The 21,157-nt window shown below is 44.9% G+C and overlaps 1 protein-coding gene across 11 annotated transcripts; it reads left to right on the forward strand.

Annotated features, from left to right (window-relative positions):
* Window positions 1-1,322: 1,322 nt before the first annotated feature.
* ALDH3A2 (aldehyde dehydrogenase 3 family member A2) lies at window positions 1,323-21,077 on the forward strand. 11 transcript variants are annotated; one of them, XM_017679631.3, is made up of 12 exons: window positions 1,323-1,430; window positions 1,555-1,716; window positions 4,849-5,080; window positions 5,857-5,942; window positions 7,737-7,945; window positions 9,091-9,208; window positions 11,162-11,303; window positions 13,257-13,423; window positions 14,882-14,981; window positions 16,296-16,531; window positions 17,434-17,553; window positions 19,544-21,077. In XM_017679631.3, the coding sequence occupies exons 2-11, from the start codon at window positions 1,564-1,566 to the stop codon at window positions 17,509-17,511; spliced, it is 1,521 nt and encodes a 506-aa protein (XP_017535120.3). In that variant the 5' UTR covers window positions 1,323-1,430; window positions 1,555-1,563; the 3' UTR covers window positions 17,512-17,553; window positions 19,544-21,077. The 11 variants fall into 11 exon arrangements, 8 of the variants coding, with proteins under 8 accessions (XP_017535120.3, XP_017535119.3, XP_017535121.3 ...); XM_017679630.3 differs by having other exon boundaries at window positions 1,325-1,441; XM_017679633.3 differs by lacking the exon at window positions 1,323-1,430 and adding an exon at window positions 4,198-4,259 and having other exon boundaries at window positions 1,501-1,716.
* Window positions 21,078-21,157: the final 80 nt, after the last annotated feature.

A 21,157-nucleotide genomic window follows, 5' to 3' on the forward strand; every position in this document is an offset into this window, starting at 1 on the left:
AGAAAGGTCTGGAAGGAGAGCAAGACGCAGCAAAGGAAAACCCAGTGGACTCAGAGAGGTAAAAACAGAATTGTGCAGGGCAATGGAAAACCAGCCCCACACGGTGGCAATAATCAGGTGTGGTAACTATTGCTGAGTACACTAAGATAAGAACTGGGAATTACCTCCTTGGATTTGGCAGCTAGGAAATAAGGGGGAAAAATCTGAGTGGAGTGGGTTTCCTCTTTGGAGGAGTTCTCTGTACAGGGGAGCAGAAAAGTGGCGTGAAAATAAAGGGACGCCTCACCGACATGGCTTGGGAGGCCTGCAGTGGGAGCCTCACGCCCACCCCTCCAAGTAAATCTCAGCCGCCCATGGGCAGGAAGAGACCGGGGCTAAACCCTTCCAGCTGCTTTACCCCTAAGCCGAGGAAGGTTTCTGCCTTTCGCCTGCCTGGCCAGGGAGATACTGTCACACCTCAGCCAATGGGAAGCCACGATGCATGGTGGACTCAGTCTGCTCCAATGGACTTTTTGTTTAGAACAGCCCCAACCCGGCCCTTTGGCCCTTCCTGTGTCAGGAGCTTTCTCTGCTTTGCTCTCCAGATGTGCTTACGGTTTTGCCTAGTTTACCTGTCCCAGATTGCAATTCTCTGCTATTCTCGAATAAACCCATGTTTTTGCTGGTACAGTAACTGACTTATTTTTAAGTGTAACAGCGGGAAGTTACCTAGCAGGGACTGTGCAGCCCAGGGAGCACGTTTAAGCGATGGGCGACGGTGTCAGTCCACTGTCAAAACGCCCGCTGGGGCTAGCATCCGAGACGAAGTCCTGGCCTCCTGCCCTCAGGGGACTAACCTCGGCGGAAATTCTTGAAACATGTCTTGTAGTGCATAAAGTGAGGCAGCTAATGCTGGGCCGAAGCAGAGGAGGGCGGCGGGTGCGTCACCTGCATCCGGCCGGCCTTCGGGCCCTCAGGGCTAAGACGGCTCCGGGGAACGCGCCGGTCTACGGGCCGGCGCCTGGTGGCTCTCAGAGAGCCACAAAATGGAGGGGGACGGAGAACCCCTCTCGAGGGCGTCTCTCCGAGCGGGCCGTCCCCCGTCGCGGTGTCGGGGCGCTCCTGCCTTGCGCCTGGCCCTCTGACGCCCAGCCCCCTCCTCGGGGGCTCCTCTTCCGGTCCTGGAGCCACCCAGGGCGGGGTCATCGCGCCGGCTGGGCTCCGCCTTGCACGTCCACCGCCCCCACACCCACATGCCCACATCCGCGGTCGTCTCTGGGGAAGCGGCGGGAGCGGGAGGGGCCGGCGGCCGGCCGCTGGGTCACGTGGGCTGCACCGGCCAATAGGTGCGCGGCTGGGGTGGAGCCCAGCCCCTCTGAGCCGCCGTCGGGCTGTTGGACAGCGAGGTAGAGGTCGCCACAGAGCCAGCGAGCGAGTCGTGCGGGAAGGAGGTACAGCTCAGGTCGGTCGTGGGGGGCCCACGGGCGGGAGGGGAGGGAGGGGGCGAGACGTCGCCACCCGCACAGGTGTCCATCCCACCCGCCACGGCCCCCGACCTCCCCTCTCTTTGCTCAGCACGAGGCCATGGAGCGCGAAGTTCAGAGGGTTCGCCGCGCGTTCGAGTCCGGCCGGTCGCGACCCCTCAGGTTCCGGCTGCAGCAGCTCGAGGCCCTGCGCAGGATGGTGCTGGAGCGCGAGAAGGACATCCTGGCGGCCATCACCGCCGACCTGTGCAAGGTGGGTGCGCGGTGGGCGGAGTCGGGACACCGCCTCCCGCCGCCCCACTTAGGGACCGTGTTTCGCCCGAGCTTTGGCATTTTTTTCCTTCGTTTTTGATTACGCAAGCACTGTGGGAGTAAAATCTCCGGCAGTACCGATAAAGCAAAAGTTCCGCCTGGTTTTCCCGATCGTGCTTTGCTTAGCCAGCCCCTCTCGTGCATATTTGCAGACACGTAGGTATGTGTGTGTCTTCAAGCCTTTGTTCTTTTGCAAATTGCTTGTTTTTCTGTTGCATTTATGGCCCTTTTCCTTATTATTTGGAGGAATTCTCTGTATATTCTGGATTTAGATAATTTGTCGGCTTACTGTATTGCAGACATTTTTATCCTGGTCTGTTTATTTTCTTTTAACCTTGTTCATTGTTTCTTTTGTAATCAGGATTTTTGGTTGTTACACTCAAATTTCTTCCACGCCGTTGTGTTTTAGGTCGTTGTTTCTCAAACTCGAGTGCACTGGTGACTCACCTGGGGATCTTGTTAAAATGCAAATTGTGATTCAGTAGGTCTGGGAGAGGGTCTGACAGAATATTCTAAGTTTCTAACAGCCCTGTTGCCGATTTTGGAACCACATTTTTTTTTAATTGTGGGGCATATGACCTACATATTATGTTAGTTTCAGGTGTACAACATAGTGATTCAATATGTATGTATATTGCAAAATGATGAACATGCTTAGTTACCATCTTCTGTCACCACCATACAGAGTTACTGCAATATTGACTATAATCCCTACGCTGTACTTTACAGCCCCCTAAATTATTGTATAATTGGAAGTTTGTACTTCTTAATCTTCACCTATTTCTCCCAAATGCATACCTCCCTTCCCTCTGGCCACCGTTTTGCTCTCTATTTGTAAGTCTGTTCTGTTTGTTCATTTGTTTTGTTTTTTAGATTCCATATATGGTGTCTCTGTCTTACTTCACTTAGCATAATATCCTCTTAAGTCTTCCATGTTGACAAGATTGCACTTTTTTTTATGCCTAATACTCCATTGTATATGTGTATCAGATCTTCTTTATTCATTCGTTTGTCAGATACTTAGGTTGCTTCCATATCTTGGCAATTGTAAATAAGGTGGTGGTAAACATAGGGTAGGGGTGCATTTATCTTTTCCAATTAGTGGCTTCATTTTCTGTGGCTAAATACTCAGAAGTGATATTGCTAGATCATATGGTAGCTCTATTTCTAATTTTTTGAGGAATCTCCATACCATTTTCTGTGGTCCACTAATTTACATACCTACCAACAGTGCACGAGGATTTCATTTTCTCCACGTTCTTGCCACATTTATTTCTTTTTGATATGAGCCATTCTGACATATTTAATTATGGTTTTGATTTGCATTTCCCTGATGATTAATGATGTTGAGCATCTTTTCATGTATCTGTTGGCCTTCCCTAGATTCTCTGTCAATTTTTTAATTGGATTGCTTGTTTTTTTAGTGTTTAGTTATGTGAGTTCTTTATATATTCTGGATATTAATCCTTTATCAAATATATCATTTGCAAATACTTTCTCACAAAGATTGCCTTTTCATTTTGTTGATTTCCTTCACTGGCAGAAGTTTTAGTTTGCTGTAGTTCCATTTGTTTGTTTTGCTTTTATTGTCCTTGCCTTAGGAGATAGATCCAAAAAAATATTGCCAAGACTGACATCCAGTAGTTTACTGCCTATGTTTTCTTTTAGGAGTTTTATTGTTGTAGGTCGTACATTTAGGTATTTAATCCATTTTGAGTTTAATTTTGAGAATATTGTAAACTACTACCCATCAGCACTTCTGTACCAGGAGAAAGTCCCTCCACATCCCCTGTCCCTCTGGAAAACACCTTAAAATTAGTCAATAAATCTCTTTCACGTGTGGCCCAGGTGATTTTCAAACTGCTGCCCCTGTGCTGGGGTTTGAAGTGCGTGAGTTTGTGCACAGGCCCTTTAAGAGTGGAGTCTTGGTTTCCTATAGCCTCTCTGATTTTTAAAGCCAGATGTTATGGGGGCTCCTTTTCCTGGTGCAGTTCCCCATGACTGGGAGGTGCCTGGAGTGGGGCTAGAACCCCTGGCTCCTCAGGAAGGCCCTCTGCGCCTGTATGGTTCCTTCCACTTGTAGCCCCCAGGCCTGTGTCAGGGATGGAGGAGGTGGGTCCTGACCAGACCGCACTCTGCCCAACCTACCCCTCTCCAGGTGGCTTTTTAATTTTAACATTAGCTGCCAAAGAGCTGTTCTGCCAGTCTTCAGCTGGTTCTCAGGGAGGGTTGCCCTACATGTAGCTTTGGTGTGTCGGTGAGAGGGGTGAGCTCAGGACCCTCCTGCTCTGCCTTCACAAAAAATCTGGGCTCACACTTTGAGTAACAAGGTTTTGGGCAGTATTTAGGATATAAGTATATATCCCCTATATATTCTAATAATATTGCTATCATCTATGTTTACTTTTTGTCTTCATTCCAGGGGTAACACGGCATTGTCAATCTTCCTTCTTCACTTCACCCAGTCAGAAAACATTCTGACAGGTAGTAACATCAGTAGTAGTAAGAACGACAGTAACTATAACATTTCCTTTATCATACTTTTGGTGGAAAAGGGCTATACTATCAAATAAGATGGAATAATTAAAATTTCAAAAAGTCTGAATCTTTCACTCTATAAGCAGCAAATATCTGTGTATGTAAATATATAGGATTAATAAAGAAATATAGTAAGTTCCTTGCCTTTAAGGGTTTTAAATTTGGTTGGGAAACAAAACAGACACAGACATAATGTGAGTATAGTTATAAACCGTAACTGTTGAAGAGTGAAAAGCTGTAATTGCTATGGTTTATAAGCATGATCAAGGCAGGCTATTCTCAATCAGGGAAGTCTTCCTGAAAGAGATGCTGTTCAAACCTGATTTTAAATGGCTCAGTAAAGAAGGACGTAAACAGATTAAATATTTTAGAAAGGGAGTTAGCAAGATCTTAATGAGAACCTGGAGGTTCCACAAGGAACTGGAACGGCATAGCAGCCGGTTGTCACTGTCAGGGTACCAGGCCGGAAGTTTCTGACATTCAGGGCAGAGTGTGTCATAGTCACGCAAAGTTAACTGTGGTTCTATCATAACAGAGTGAACTCAACGCGTACAGCCATGAAGTCATTACCATTCTTGGGGAAATAGATCTCATGCTGGAGAAGCTTCCTGAGTGGGTTACTGCGAGACCAGCTAAAAAGAACCTGCTCACCTTGCTGGATGAGGTCTATGTTCAGCCAGAGCCCCTGGGGGTTGTGCTGATTATTGGAGCTTGGAACTACCCGCTTGTTCTCACCATTCATCCTCTGATAGGAGCCATTGCTGCAGGTGTGGCCTCAGCTTATTACATACATTCACTTTGCCTTGGTGTGCCTTGTTTACACCAGCAGTGTACCGAGAATTCATAAATATTACTACTTTTCAAATGGGCTCCAGAGAAGTTTTCAGGGTAACTGTTCTTTGAAACATCTTGGGAGTCAATCTGTGAGGGCATTAAAGGCATGAGTCAACATGTCCAGGAGCTTGGAGTCAGGCATCCCTATTGTAGTTTAGGTTCAGTTGCCAGCTCTGGTCTTGGATGAACCGTTTGAATCTGCCTGACCAGTTTCTCCAATCAGATGGGGGCCGAGGTAGTAAAGCCAGCTGGGGGGCATAGCAAGCACCAAGAGACTAATTTTTTACTTCTGCAGGATCCTAGTCAGTAGCTTTTGCTGACAGGGTTTGTTTGCCCAACATTTCCAGGGCAAACGGGAAAGCCCAATGGTGGTAGTGGTAAAAGTGTATGGGGGGAAGCTGGAGGATGAGGGCTGCTGCTGAGCCCATTACCAGTGACCTGAGGATAGAGCTGAGGGTTAGCATTTGAGGAAAAAGGAGAATGAGCCTGCTCTCATTGAGGAAGAACAGAATTAAAGCTGTGGAAATAATTGAAATACTGGATCTGTATTCCCCACATTTTGGGGGCTACTAAAGCCACCAAACAGAGCAATAGTAAGTATGCTGTTTAGTATATTTAATGTACTACTTAGAGTAATAGTAATGAGTAAATATAAATATACTGTTACTCAAGTATGAGATGATACTGGTTTGCTTTTTGCTTTGTTTAGGAAATGCTGCGATTATCAAGCCTTCTGAAGTAAGTGAACATACAGCCAAGATCTTGGCGAAGCTCCTCCCTCAGTATTTAGACCAGGTAATTATGTCCTGACCCATCCTCCACACACAGGTTCTTCCTGCTCACGTGTGTCATCTGCAGCTGGGGTTCTGTGGGCAGGTTCCTAAGCCTCCAGTAAGTTTAATAAAAGAAACTAAGTTTCATAATAAACATGGAATCACTCAGTTATTGTAGTTACATAGGTACTTGGGTCCAGGGCTTCCTAGGCAACCCCCACTATTTACAAATCCTCTTTTGTCTTTTGGCATTTTAGATTAACCTTTGATCTAATGTGATTTGGGGTGTACCCATTTAAAGCTTTGTTTAGTGAGGGACTGGTACTGTGCTGGGTGCTGGTAATCTCTCTCATCTTGATGGGGTATAGTTACCTAAGGACGCTTCTGCTTTTAAAATGGGTGAGTCTGTGGCATGAAAGTTGTAAGAAGAAAATGGCTTCCTGAACCAGAGTGTTCTGGAGTTAAAGAGATGGCATTTAGGAGTATCAAAGGTTAGATAAAGACGATGATCTCGTCTGCCTGAATCAGAGGCTCTCTGCCCTCCTGGGTTTATGATGCCACCGTGAACTTGGGACTACTTAGTTCTCCGTGGAATTGTACAGGGAGGAGTCCTCATTGAGCTTTCATTGAAAGACAACTTTAAAATACCATACCTAGAGTTGTAACCCATTAATTTATAATAAAGCAGAGGCATCTCGGGGTCTTGAAATACCATTGTTCTCTCTGTTGTCTCATCACTGTTAGAGCAGCCCAGAGAACAGTTCTGTTCTGGTAGCTGTGGTTATCCAGTTCAGGAGGATGAGGAGGACAATTGATGTCATGGGTTGAGTAGGATTTGGAACCAAGGTAGAGGTTGAAGGTCCTGTTTGCCCCTCCTTATGGGTAAATTCTTCATGATCTGACTCTCCAGATGGGATAATGATGCCCACCCTAGCTCACTTAGTTTGGGACCAATCATGTTTGCTCTGTAGATTAAGCCACATGCTAGTGAAAATGTGAAACGTGTTGGGCAGTTGAACTACGGATGAACGAGAACTCATCTGCCCTCCTAGATAGCAGTCAAGTAGAAACGTGAGGTCCACAGGGATGCTTCCTGGACATCTCCCTCTGTCTGCTTTCCTTGCCCACTTGTTTCTGCCACTGTTTTTCATACTGTTAACATCCAAGATACTTTCTCTGGTGAAATGTTGGTAATAGCACAGTGCACAGAAGGGCTCAGTCCAAAGCCATGTGACTTCCCTCCAGTAACCGGTGAGTAAACAGGCTCAGAGATGATCAGTAGGTTGCCAGAGGTCATATAAGCTAGTGGGTGACAGGCCCAGGTCTAGTCCAGATCTGGCTTCAAAAGCAAATTATCTCATTTGCATTCCCTTGCATTCATTCAGCAGACATTTACTAGGTTCCTACTGTGGGTCAAGCCTACCCTGTGTTGTGTAGAGAGAGAACATTCGGGTTAATACATTCAGGTGGGACCTGTTCTAGTTACAACAGCAGCCACATTTTCTCACTCAGATTCTCAACTTGCAAACTGCCATCTGCATTTCCTTGGTCAGATCTAATTATTTGCTATCATTTGTCTTCACTGCTGAGCTCATGAGAAAGCAGTGAACTCTCAGGTCAGTTCCACTGTCGGGTGATGACTCTCAGATGCCACCAGATGGTTCTCCTCTTGCCTCTGTCAGCTGCTGCTTCTTTCATCATAGGGGCTGGTCTCCATCTTCTCTGATATTCCTGAATGTTACATGTTTACACTGAAGAAATTGTTGATGTTAGACAATATGATGAATTTGGCAATGTATGTTTTTCTGTCTTTAAGGACTTGTATGTTGTCGTTAATGGTGGTGTTGAAGAAGCCACGGAACTTCTGAAGCAACGATTTGACCACATTTTCTACACGGGAAGCACTGCAGTCGGAAAAATTGTCATGGAAGCTGCCGCCAAGCATTTGACCCCTGTGACTCTTGAACTGGGAGGGAAGAGCCCATGTTACATTGATAGAGACTGTGACCTGGACATCGCCTGCAGGTGAGACTGGCACTCTGCTTAGTGCGGTTTTCCCAGCCCGGAGGAGACCTCTCCTAATGGGTTGGCATATCTTCTTTGTACTGGAACCTCGTGCTTCGTGACTCTGAGGGACTGTGGTTAACGTCCACAGGAGTAACCTCTGTTGGTGCCACTGCCAGAAGAGATGGCTAAGAGGTCTTGATGTTATGTGGTTGGCCTTAGGAGTTAAGAAAAAGTGCCTTCCTCTCAAGATGATAGTCCGGAAACTTTACTGTTCTGCTGGCAGATAATCCATGAAGTAAAGTACTGTGTGTGCCTAATAAGAGTCTTCAAATTTCCAACAGAAAGGGTATTATGTGGACCTCTTAACTGAGGTCCTTTGTTGACAAAATCACTATTATTCATGCAAGAATAGCATCTTCCCTGTGGGAACTAGAAAAAAAAGGTTTCAGGTTCTTTCTGCTAAATCAGGTGTGGCTACCCAGAACTGCCACAGCCCAGGACTGACTGTGTGCTCGAGGTGGCATGGCTTTCTCTCCTCTCGGAGATGAGGAGCAAAGGAGGCCTAAGGAGTTTCGGCTGCATCTGGGTAGAAGTCTATACCTCCCAGAGCATGAGACTCTCGGTAGCGACATTCAGGTCGTGGACTTGGATCTATGCATAGGACAGCTTTCTGAGGCAGGGAGAGGCCCCACAGAGAGCAGGGTGGTCTCGGAGGCTGGCTGTTGTCCTGTTTTATGCTCAAACATCTGGCCAGCAGGACCTAAAGCCAAACCAGGAGAGGTGAGGTCTGTGTGGAACTCCTGTCCTCCTCCCAGACTCCCTCTTGGCTGGAGTTGGGGAAGGAGGAGCAGGGTGTTGTGAGGCTGTTTCTCTGTCTCCCTGCAGTAGGCAATGGCTTGTTAATCAAGTACTCTTTCCTGTGGGTTGGTGTGAGAATTTCCCTGCTGCTTAGAATGTTCTACATCAGTTGAAAAATGCACTCTAAGTTCTAGCCAACTGATTTAGAAATGAATTTTTTTAAGTTTTATTTTTTGTGAAGAGTACCAAGTAAATCTATGAATACATGGTAGTTGCAAAGTATTCAAACAACGCAAAATTACATAACAAGTGGATAGTAGACTGACTACCATGGCTATTCTGGGTTTTTCGCCCCTCCCCCACAGACGTATAGCCTGGGGGAAGTACATGAACTGCGGTCAAACCTGCATTGCTCCTGACTACGTTCTCTGTGAACCATCCCTCCAGAATCAAATTGTGCAGAAGATTAAGGAAAGCGTGAAGGTTTGTACTTAACACATTTGATTCCATTAGTTTCATTAAAATATGGAGTTAAATCATCTGTTTGCAGCCAGCATCCCTATTCCCTCATCTGCTCAGGAAAATTCCAGTAGCACGTGTGACTGAATTAACTTATTGGCTGATTAAAAATGCTCTTTGCACCTCTCGTAGACTGTCTCAGGGAGCAAGATTAGGTTGGTGTTAGACCCACTTAAACTGTCTCATTGATTTGCTTATGAAACAACTGGTTAGTTGTGGTACATGGCTTTAAAAAAATCACTATGTTTTGTGCTTGTAAGTGAACATTGCTGGTCCTTGAAATGAGTAAGAGGTGCTTTGCCATGTTGACCACTGCTCATTAAGGGTATCAGTTCCTGTGTGTGCAGAGGGCCAGGTATTAGGAAGGCCAGTAGTTTGGAGGAGTGAGTGAATTAAATACCTATTTATGTTATACTCTTGACATGGTTATCGATCTTTCAGGGTGTTTAAGACCTTGGCAAGAGAATCAAGGCTGCATGGTAGTGTGCTGAGCTAAGCCTTAAAGAAATGTAGGGTTTGGATTGGAAGAAAGGAATGGGACGAACCAGTGTGACTGAGTTCACCGTGGGAGGGGGTCAGTAAGCCCTCTGGATGGAAGAAATTATTGGAATAATCATTGTTCACTCAACAGGTGTTCACTGAGCACTGACAGGAAGGATCAAGCCCATGCAAGAGCAGTGTTCATGATCAGAGAATAACAGTCAGATGCCAGGAAGTTTACGGAAGTCAGGGACCCCCAGCAGGGTGACTCTGGGCACGAGGGGCCGAGGGTGTTGATGTGGAGGTGGACGTCAGCGACGCTACTGAGGGGGAGTCAGACAGGAACACGCAAGAGGTGAACTGGCCGGTCAGAATGTGGACAGCAGAGAGAGAGGCCACAGGTAACCTGTGAGGCCAGAAACACCTGGAAATCAGACAAGACGTGCTTAGGCGAGTCTGGTGTTGAACTTGGCTTCAAGGGAATAAGAGCCCTTCTGCCACCTTTGAGGCATTTGTACTCTTAACACACTGGTTCTCTACTGAGGTTCACTAGAGAGCCATTTAGGAAGTTGCCAGTCCTTGCCCTTCCAAAACATGAAGCAGCTAGTCTGGGGTCTCTGGGTGATTCTAAGGTGCAGCCAGCATTGAAAACTACTGTTGGTGGCCCTGGAGCTGCAGCCCAGGAATGTGCATGTCAATGGCTGCCTGGTGGTTCCTGCCTCCCAGGTCAGGGACTATGGGCCGAGGGTGGGTGAGCAGTGCTCATTTAGATTGCCAGTGCATGAGCGCTCTCCCAAGGCTTTGAGATAATGCAACAGTTCAGTAACTGTGTTTGCTTTACATAGTAAATATTGGCTGTATGATTTCGAGGCTCTTTTGCTTTTGAGGCTAATTTACCAGAACTTAATTCTGATCCTTTCTGTGATTTCCCTGTCATCTGCAACTGGTGGAAATACCAGTCCAGAAAAGATGTAAAACTATGAAGTAGCACAAAGCTCAGTGAATTTCCTGTGAAGGGCTGAGTATTTCAGGTTTTTTAGGTCCCCGCGTCTGTGTTGCAACTATACAACTCCTCACAAGAGGCAGGCAGCCCCAGCTGCAACACAGTGGCAGGTGGCCCGATTCAGATTGAGAACCCCCCGACCCACTGCTGCCTCCCGCATTCGCCCCCGGGAGGGCCTGCACGCAGTTTGCAAGAGATACCTGAAAACCCCTGAAACTGTGGAAAATGATAGATCTGTGTGTGTGCTTGAGTTCTTGTCCTGGACCTGACAAACAGCTTAAACTCACTGCTGGTAGACTCTTATGAAAGTACTTGATTGGGAGGGTGGGGGGCATGATAGAAAACCAGTTCAGTTTTGGGGCATGAATGGATTTTGTACTTGCTAAAGAAATTGAAATAGGGTCTTTAATGGCTAATACTATTGTTTTAAATAGGCATTTTATGGAGAAAATATAAAAGAATCTCCTGATTATGAAAGGATCATCAGTCTTCGTCATTTTAAGAGAATACTGAGTTTGCTTGAAGGACAACAGATTGCCTTTGGCGGGGAGACGGATGAGGCCTCACGCTATGTGGGTAATGGAAATTCACATTCCTCTCCAGACACTGCGACTTGATGGTCTTATTGGCACTATTTACTGACGCTAATGTAGTGTTTAATGAACTGTTAAATACTGCTTTCTGGTATACTGCTTTGGTTAAAGACGGTTTTATATATTTTATATATGTCCATATGCGTGTTTAATAATACTACATGTGTTGCATTAAGTTTTTGTATGTACACATATTTTGTCTAATTTTTTTTCTTCCTACAACTGAGAAGCAGAATCAAACTTTGTATAATTGTTTTCAGCTTATGGCTGGAAACACAGCACAAAAAAATAGCTTGGCCACAATTCCACATCTAGCCAGTTGCAGTCCTTTTCCAGAAAGAGTGTTTTGATCTATGGTGCTTGACCTTATTTTTTGTTTACTTTCTTTTTGTGCTTTTTATTCTTTGCCATGAATATGTATTATTTCTGAGTTTTAAATATATTTGTCTAAAATTACATATAAGACAAAAGAATTATAGACATATTTAGCTGGCAAAGAAGCTGCCCCAAATAGCTTGACTTACCGCTCCCTTCAGGTAGAAGAGGGTGTGAGATGGGATCTCCAAAAAACCCAACTTAAAAAAAAAACACAGAAGCTAAAGGACTTAAACAGTAAGCAAAATTATTCTCTCATAATAAGCAGGCCCGAGGTGCTTCTGGTCTGTTAATTAAGCGGCTCAGTGACATCCTCACAAACCCCCAGTCCTTCACCTTCCTGTTCTCCCTTAGCACATCAACTTTGCCCCCTTCTAGCCAGGTCAATGATGAGATTAATAATTAGCTCAATTAGTTAGGAACTTTCCCCTGACCTGGAGTCAGGGTCACCTTACCTGAGCACATGGCTGTACAGAGGAGGGTGGACACCCAAACCCAACCAGGTCTCTGACCCAGGGATGCAGTGGGCAGCAGATGGGGGGAGAAACTTACATAGCCCTGGAGCAGGCTGGAGCGAGCCATCCTCAGCCACAGTGCCAGGGTGACCTAGTAGAAAATCAGGGGTACGGGAAAGAGCACACTTGTTATTGTCGGGTGTCTTCTCTGTTCATGGATGATTTCAGGGGCCTGCTGAGTACTGCTCATTGGTGACTGGCTTGGCATGGACACCGGGGCACTGTGGGGCTTCCTCAGCATCCACATTGCCCTCCTTTCTTGTGCCCTTCCCCATAGTGGACACCACACTGAATTAAGGGTCAGGGAATCTTGGCCAATTAAGTATATTTTCTTAACCTGTCTAATGGAGTTGAAATAAAGGTGAATGAGATCATATGCAAGAAAGCCCTTGAATTAAGAATTGGTATTGAGGGTATTAGGCTCAGTGAAATAAGCCAGGCAGAGAAAGACAAATACCATATGATGTGACTTATTTGTGAAATGTAAAAACAAAGCAAAACAGAACAAAACGGCATCAGACTCATAGACACTGAGAGGTGACTAGTGGTTACCAAGGGGGACGTGGGGGTGGGGGAGGGGATAAAAGGGCAAATTTGCAGTCCCAGTATAAGTTGATCATGGGAACTGTTGAACCACTGTGATGTAGATTTGAAACCAACGTAAGATTATTAATAATACTTTTAAAATAATAATTTTTAAAAAAAAGAATTGATGTTGATTTGATCCACAGAGGGGCTGTTGCACTCCCAGGAAGACCCATCTAGAAAAAGACAAACATAATCCCCCTGCAGACGAATATAGCTGTGAACAGGCCAGATACAAACAGGATGTACACAAGCATTTGTCTTTCCCATGGTTTGCTTAAGGATCCCCTGATACACATGCTTGGAGATGTTTAATATCTACATGTTTCATCCACACCTACACTCAGGGCTTTGTTTTAATAAATAATACTTAGGTGGGAATGGGAGAGGGCCCGGGATGTGACACGGGGGCTTTGCATTTCTGTCTTCTGCTTCAGTCCTTTTCCTTATTGTCTTTTCAGCCCCAACAGTACTTACTGACGTTGATCCTGAAACTAAAGTGATGCAAGAAGAAATTTTTGGACCAATTCTTCCAATAGTGCCTGTGAAGGATGCAGATGAAGCTATAAAATTCATAAATGAACGTGAAAAGCCCCTGGCTCTCTATGTGTTTTCTCACAACAATAAGGTAGTTTATCGGGAATGGCGCGCTGTCATAAACTGCATTTCTTCTTTGCCACACAGCAAACACCAGTTGATTTTGTACAACACGGAACCTGCCGGTGAGTCTATTCAGAAGTGCCACAGGTGTGAGGCCCTAGTGCTGTCAATGTTACCTTTTCCATGCCCCAGGGATTATATCTAAGTCTTCAGGGGTGAGCATCACAAGTTTTTTTTGGCTCACAAACACCTCCGGATAACTAGAAGACTTTCATGAACCAGCCTTAGCGACTTAGGTCCTGATGTACTCCCCAGGGCGTTCCTGTGTAAGAGCCTTCCCTTCTTACCCAACGGCATTCACAGCCTCTTGGGGAGGGCTGTGGGGGACAGACTTCTGCCACTGTCACAGGAATGGTTGTGAAATCTTGGATTCCAGTTTCTCCAGTCACATTACTTTGTTGTCAGGGTGCTGGAGCCATCACAGCCAGGTGAGCAGGTCACACCAGGGTGAGCAGGGTAGCCCCCTGTCCAACTGGCTTGTTTGCTCGCCTCATGAGTGATCTGCTAAGGGATGGTGGCCTTAAGATGGGCAAGTAAGTTCAGGAGCCTGCTGAAGAAGAGGGAAAACCAGAAGGAGGAAGTTGGGACCACTCGAGGGCTGAGGAGTTCACAAAGCAAATATTGTCTGCAGAGCCTATGGTGGTAATGTGCAGCTGGTCACGGGGCTGCTCCTATAGAGATGCAGCTGTGTGAGGTGAGAGCAGGTGTGTGCGGCCCAGTAAAGGATGGCTTCTCAACAAACAATGGTCTGATATTTGAACTGACCACAGGTAATGTGGTCGGCAGGAAGCCTGGAGCTTAGAGTCTGACGGCCAGGGTGCAGGTTGTGGGGAGCACATCCCAGTGACTGGGTCATGTCGTAACCAGACTCCACCTTGATGTTCACTACAAAGAACGCTCAAGAGCTCACTGGCAGCCAGGTGAAATTATATTTAACAGCCAAATGTCATTGTGCCTATTATGGTCTTAAGCCAACCATATTTTTTGCTTCAAAAATAAGAGACTAAGTCTAAAATCTTAATATTTTTTTTATTTCAGAAAAACTAAGTGATGTCTATTAATTGTATGCTATTATTTAGAGCAGAGATGGAGAAATATTAACAATTTTTAAAAACCAGAATATATGTAGTCTAATCTGTCCCTTATAACAAAAGACTTTGGTCTTCTGGTGAGTCCAGCTGTAGGTGGTGACTGAGCCACAGAACTGGTTCAGTGTCACCTCCCTTGAGGTTCTGGATATGTATCTGGTGCTAGATGCCAATTACATGTTTGCTAAATTGAGCACTTTAGATTATTCATGTATTTGGCATGGTGTACCCAAATTCAAATAGTCATGCCAGTACATGAAGCTGATATGCAGGTCCCTTCAGCACACAGCCCACACTGCAGGTACCACGAATGCAGGAGCCTTTGTTCTGTCCCTCAGCTCATCAAACGGATGATTGATGGAACATCCAGTGGTGGTGTCACAGCCAACGACGTGATTATGCACTTCACTCTCAGCTCTTTACCCTTTGGAGGAGTGGGTAAGTCACCCTGAATCCTCTCAGAGGGCCATTTCATGAATCATTTGTCCAGGAATTTGAGTTGGCTGTCTGCTCTGTTGTCTCCTCCTGAGAGAGACATTCCCTGACACCCACTTGAAGGTCATCTTCCCACAGGCCTTCTAGATTCCCCGTAACTCCACTTGTTAAAGATAACCTCCAGTCTACATCCTTAAAATTCTTTCCTTATGTATATGTGCAGATATATACATAAATGTGTGACTGTTTTATTCAAAAATGGTTATCCTGTTATGTGTTTTCTAGCCTGTAGGTGACGATATAATGTGACATTTTCCCATGTCAGTATGCATGCATGTCGGGATCTCAGTAACTGCGTACTGTTCCATTATGAATGCAGCATATTTATTTAACTAATTCCTGGCATTAGGTTTTTGTGATTTCAAAACTTTTTGTATCATGATTCTATATTGTGCAATTTCTGATTATTTCCTTAGGAAAAACAATCTAGTAGTATAATTGCTGTGTTAAAATGGTTTTTTTATTTTTATTTTTTCAAAATGAAATGCTTTTTTCTTCTAACTCAAAGGCTTATTGGGAAATGGGCAAAAACAAACAAAATACTAGAGAAAGTTATAAGAAAAATGTAATAACTTCCCAGGCATAAGCACTATTAATCTTTTGGCATACAGTTCAGATTTTTCTTCTAAAATGTGTATCTTTTGATATGTATTGCCAAATTTCCCTACAGTTTCAATTATCACCTAAATTAAACACCAACAGCCGGGCACCAGAAAACTGCTTCTAGGGCCCCAGTTACCCATGCCTCATGCCACTGCGCTGTATGCATGTGTCTACCCAGCACATACAATAGATGGAAACTGTCACACGTCACAGAGCATGGCTTTTTAAGAGGGTGGACATAACTCGGTTATTACCACCCAGCTGCATAGTCCTGCCATCCTGGTCTTTGTTACTTTCTAGGAGCTCAGAGCAGGTGGGTGAATAGGGCCATGGGTAAATAAAGCCAGATGGAACGGCGGCAGAAGAGCACGCAGTACTTCCAGTGGGACCTGTCTGGGTTCACGTTCTGGCTTCCACTTTCACCTTGGGCAGATTCTCTACCTCTGCGAGCTCCCTTCCCCTCTCTGGAATTGGGGGTGATGCCAAAGGTCACTTCCCTGGGGAGAATTTCCTGGAAGAGCCAGTTGCCCTGGCCGCACAGCTAGATGGGGTGTTTCAGGCAGCAGGGAGGTCTGTGCACGTCCCTGGCAGTGTGCAGACCGAGGACCTGGTGTCACTTACAGAGGGGCCTGTTGTGTCTCTTCCCTCTTTCAGGTTCCAGTGGGATGGGAGTTTATCATGGAAAATACAGTTTTGATACTTTTTCTCATCAACGTCCCTGTTTATTAAAAAGCTTAAAGGGAGAAAGTGCTAACAACCTCAGATACCCTCCCAACAGCCAGTCAAAGGTAGACTGGGCAAAATTTTTCCTCTTGAAACAGTTCAACAAAGGGAGACTCAGTCTCCTGCTCCTCACTTTCCTGGGCATCTTGGTGGCTGTGCTGGTCAAGGTAAGTCCCTATTTCTCCTGAGGCGCCGGTCTTTCTGGTCCTGCCCTAATGGCTGCCACATAATTTCTTTTGTCTTGGCAGCTCTTCTAAATTTTATAAATTAGCTCTGTGTCTTATATTAACTTTCAGAGCCTCAGACAAGGTCAGTGAAGTACAGCCTGCTGGCCAGCCACCTACTTTAAATATTTTAAATAAGGTTGTAGTGGGGCACAGCCACAACTCCTTTCTTCCTTTGCATCTCTGTCTGCATTTGTGCTACAGCAGCAGAGTTGAGTAGTTGAAACAGAGACTGTGTGGCCAGCAGACCCTAAATTCTTCCAGAAGAAGTTTGTGGACCCCTGGTTTAAGAGTTTAAAATATTATAGAACTTACTTGCAGAATTCTGATCTCTCTGGTCCTTTTGCTCTTGGTGTCTTGGTGTCAGTTTTTTTGTTGAATGTGTGTGAAATCTGCATGCCCTGGAGGTAGAGGAAAGAATTCTGTGGTGGACGGTGGCCCTGTTGGTGGTGAGGCAAGCTTGACATTTTCCTCCCAAAGTTGATCACCATGTAAAGTTTGTCTTTGGTGATTAATTATTATAGACGTGAGCTTGCCAGGAGGCCCTTGTGACAGCTGGCCTCCCCTGGCAGTTTGTATATCCTTGGGGCGAAGTAGGAAAATGGACTTTCGGAAGGGTGATAGAATGGGGGAGGCAGGTACGTTCTTAGAGCTCTCAGCCAGCACCCTGGAGACGCTGGAAACACAACAGCCGCGAACAGTAGCCGTAGAAGAAAGGCAAGATGACAGCGTGTAATGGAAATAGCTGTGTCTTTCAAATTTGAAAGGGGGTTGGCTCATCGTGTGCACAGCTTTGGTGGAATTGGAGATACCAATTGCATTTGAAATCATTTGGGTTTTCTCAGAAATACCAAGCTGTGCTGAGGAGAAAGGCCCTGTTGATTTTTCTGGCAATTCACAGACGGTTACCCAGTAAACAGTGATGAGTAACATTTCAGAACCCAGCTCTGTCTGTTGAGAGTGAGGTACGAACTCCTTGTTTTCTCTATATATGTGATGTGGGCCACATTGGGGGTACACTTCCTTTTAGTTGTTTGTTTTTCTATATTTGGAGGCTTAGGAAATTGAGAAAATGTTAGTCTGTACCAAGACTTGTTGGATCTTGGCCCACAATTACCAGAGTTTTAAAAGAGTAAGGAAGGGTTGCTGGAATCTTAAAAAACATGTGTAGAGGTAGTGGCTTAGCTGGGTCTTAATGAAGCATACCTTGTTTCTAGAAAAAGTGCCTCCTTCCTCTTCCTCCCTCAGCTCTCCTGGAGGAAGTGCCAGCTGACCAACTTGGACTTACAGTCACCGTTTACACACTGCACTCTGTTTCACAATCTGAGAATAATCTTCTGGAAATCTCTTAGGTCACCTTTTTTTTTTTGTTTGGTTTTGAGTTGTTTTGGTTTTAAAAAAAATGTTTGACTTTAGCAACAGCAGTAGTGAACTTAGTGATTCAACATGTGTGGAATTTAGGGGCTTTCTGTTCTGACTTCCGCATCTTCCTGAGGTCCGAAGCATGCTTGGACCTCCAGTCATCATCTGCCTGTCTTGCTCTTTTCCCGTGACATTGATTCCCCAGCACATCTTATTGGTTGGGATGAAATTTCTTAGCCTCATGTAAAGTTTGGAGGTCCAGGCTGACTGCTCCCCAGGGTTGCCACATTCCCAGAAAGGTTCTCATGGGTGCAGTGCACCATGCCAGACAAGCCAGAACAGGCCCGGGAACCCACCCAGAGCCCCCGAAAGGGTTTGGCAGATAAGCCTTCTCTGCAGGGTCTAGAGAAGCAGCAACTCACAATAAGGTTTAGCTGGGAACAAGAAAATGTTGTTTTGATTCCTACCTCTGAGATCAGCTTAATTAGGGCTTGAGGCAAGGCCTTTTCTGAGCCCATGCTTAGATCTCCTCTTGTGCATCTGCAAGGATAAAGGAGGAATCGGTGATGTCCCATGCCACCGTCAGCTCTCCTCAGTGCCCATCACCGGGAGCCCATGTGTCAGTGTGGATTGTTTGAGATTCAGTGTGAAACTTGGTGAAGATTTTGTCTTCTTTTCCTCTTTGCTTCCTCTCTGCTGTTCTCAGCTTTTATCCTTATCAAACCACCTTTTATTTTAAATAAATGACTCTGAGCCTATATTGTACATTTACTCAAGGAATTTTTATTGTAATTGTAAACATTTATCTGAGGTTGCTTTTCTGTACTTAGTAGTTATTTTGTTGTATTCTTGGATGTGATTTTATTAATTCATTTCACTACAGTTAGAATGGATTTGGACCGTTCTTAAATGGGAAACTGAAAGTAGCAATTATCAGTTTAAAGGAAGCATATCAGAATCTCCAGGTTAGGGAGTTTTCTGTAAGCATTTAAAATATATGTTATGTGAATACACAGAGTAAAGTTTTAATAAAGCTTAATATAAGCTGCAGAAAGCATTGTAGGGGGAATGGATTTTAAAAGTTGAGAAATACTAAAGGTTAAAATTGATGTCATTAGGCCTCTGAAAATTAAATAGGACTTTTGAAACTCTGAGGTGGTGGCAGGACTTTTTCAGCTTCAGTAGGTATGGGTTAAATTTTGAAATTACTACCTTGGAATTTCATAAACAAAATGATTTCTCAGTTTTCAGATTTCATGTAGAGACTTCAGTTTCTCACTTACAGTGTGAAATAGTAAATGAGTATTTTCAAGTCCTGTCTCCTCTCTGACACTGTCTCATTGATATTAGACAGAATACCACCTCGGACACCACCTCCCTTGTCTTTGGCAGGAGGGTATAATCCTTTATCCTCAGCCTAAACCACACAGTCATCTTAAGTTCTACGGATACGTGGGCCTTTCTTAATACAATGCAGTCTCTTGCAACAGATGGTATTTATTAAGAGGCCCGATGTTGAGCTAATGTTCCTGGGCTGGTTGGGTGGGTTTTTAAATCAGCAGAATAACCTGTATTCCTTTATCCCTTTTTCAGGCTGGATACTACTGAAGAATGATCCTGGTTAACCTCCAGCTTGCCTCTACTGAACTATTCCTCTTTTAAATAGTTAATGAACCAATCATTTTTAAATCCTACCAAAAACAGTAAGAAAATACATAGATGCACCATAATCAAGCCTGAAAGCCATTGCCACTCACCATTAATAAGCTTGCCATTTCAGCCAGATCCCAGATTCCCCTTATGGTGGGGACACTCAGAAAACCTATTCCAGATCTTAGAACTTTGGGCTAGGAGAGGAAAATGTGTCAGGCTATCCTGAACTCCTCGTGAGATGTAGAGGAGTCTCAGAGCCTGTTCAGTGACTTCTTCGTTCCAGTTTGTGGGACACAGAACCCCCTGCTCTGCTGCCAGCCATCTATGAGGCTTCCCAGAGCTCAGCACTGCCCAGGGCCACCAACAGTCTTCTGCTGTCTAGAAAGGTGAGGCTAGATCTTCCCAGCCCAGCTTGAGGTTTGAGGCACAAACTGGTGGGGGAGGTCCCTGTCCCATTTGGCCTTGAGGCTCTTACCTCCAGGAGCTGCCTTCCTGTCCAATGTGCCGTCTGACCGGTAGTCTTCTTCCTTCTCCTGCATCTTCTGTCCTGTCTTGTATTTGGTTTGCAACAGTCTATTGTGGCTGTGTACAAATGCTTTTTGTGACTGATATCACTCTAAACATCTCATAAATCTTAGGGCTTCCTGGAAGACAGTTGCCAATTTTGTGCAAGTATCATCTGTCATTTCTTACAGTGTAGGAATTTCACAAGTTGTTTCTTGTGAAACCTATCTGGCATTTTTTAAATACTGTAATGAAGTACTTACTCTTTCTCAAAATCTTTTAAGTTTCTTCTACAGGACAATGCAAGTAAATTTCACTTTTTTAAACTTTAGCGATATCCCTTTCTGAATAAACTCAGCCTGCAGAACTGACCATGGGAAAACCATTTCCTGTCAGGGGCAAGAGGCCTTGGATATTCAGGGGTTTGGAGCTTGAGAGCCTCAGAGCTGATGGTGGGTCATTTGGAGAAGCCTGGAGAAGGACTCTAGCCACAGCAGTTGGCAGCACTGAAGGGAATGTAGGATGTTTCTGCAGAGTTTTCTGAGCATGGCTGAGACCCTTGGTCTTGAGCAGAGTGGGAACGTGCTGAAGAAGGACCCAGGGGATTACAGCCCTGCCAGGGCTCCACCCTCCCCACCCCTGCATTTGAAAACAGACTCGGCCCACTCAGAATAGAATCTGCTTCATAGAATGTGCAGTCAACTCTGTCGAGTGGATTTGCTCCAGTAAGACCATCTGAAGTATGTGTTCATCACAGGATGAGGTGTTAAGGATTAATTAAGCATTAGGCTAGTTTAGGAAAAAGCTGCTTACACTGTGGCTCTAACTAGCAGAATAATCAGTCATAAAATACCACAGACAAAATTGCAATATGGAATTTTCATTTAGTATATTGTACATTATAATTTCTAGTTAATGGCTTGCTTACTAGTATATTCTGCTTCAAAATAAATACATATGATAAAATTGACATGAGTTTTCATAACACTCTTAGTGTGGAACCTCAGATATACGCTGTTGAGACAATTATTTGATCATAGTTTTCTCAAC

This window comes from Manis javanica, chromosome 4, assembly GCF_040802235.1.
Source record: "Manis javanica isolate MJ-LG chromosome 4, MJ_LKY, whole genome shotgun sequence".
Classification (NCBI taxonomy): Eukaryota; Metazoa; Chordata; class Mammalia; order Pholidota; family Manidae; genus Manis; species Manis javanica.

Bases quoted from the DNA above. Each gene is read 5' to 3' on its own strand.
- ALDH3A2 (XM_017679631.3), top strand. From the start codon at position 1,564: ATGGAGCGCGAAGTTCAGAGGGTTCGCCGCGCGTTCGAGTCCGGCCGG. The intron at 7,946-9,090 runs GTGAGACTGGCA...CCTCCCCCACAG, and splicing joins GACCTGGACATCGCCTGCAG to ACGTATAGCCTGGGGGAAGT. The intron at 16,532-17,433 runs GTAAGTCCCTAT...GGGTTTTCTCAG, and splicing joins TGGTGGCTGTGCTGGTCAAG to AAATACCAAGCTGTGCTGAG.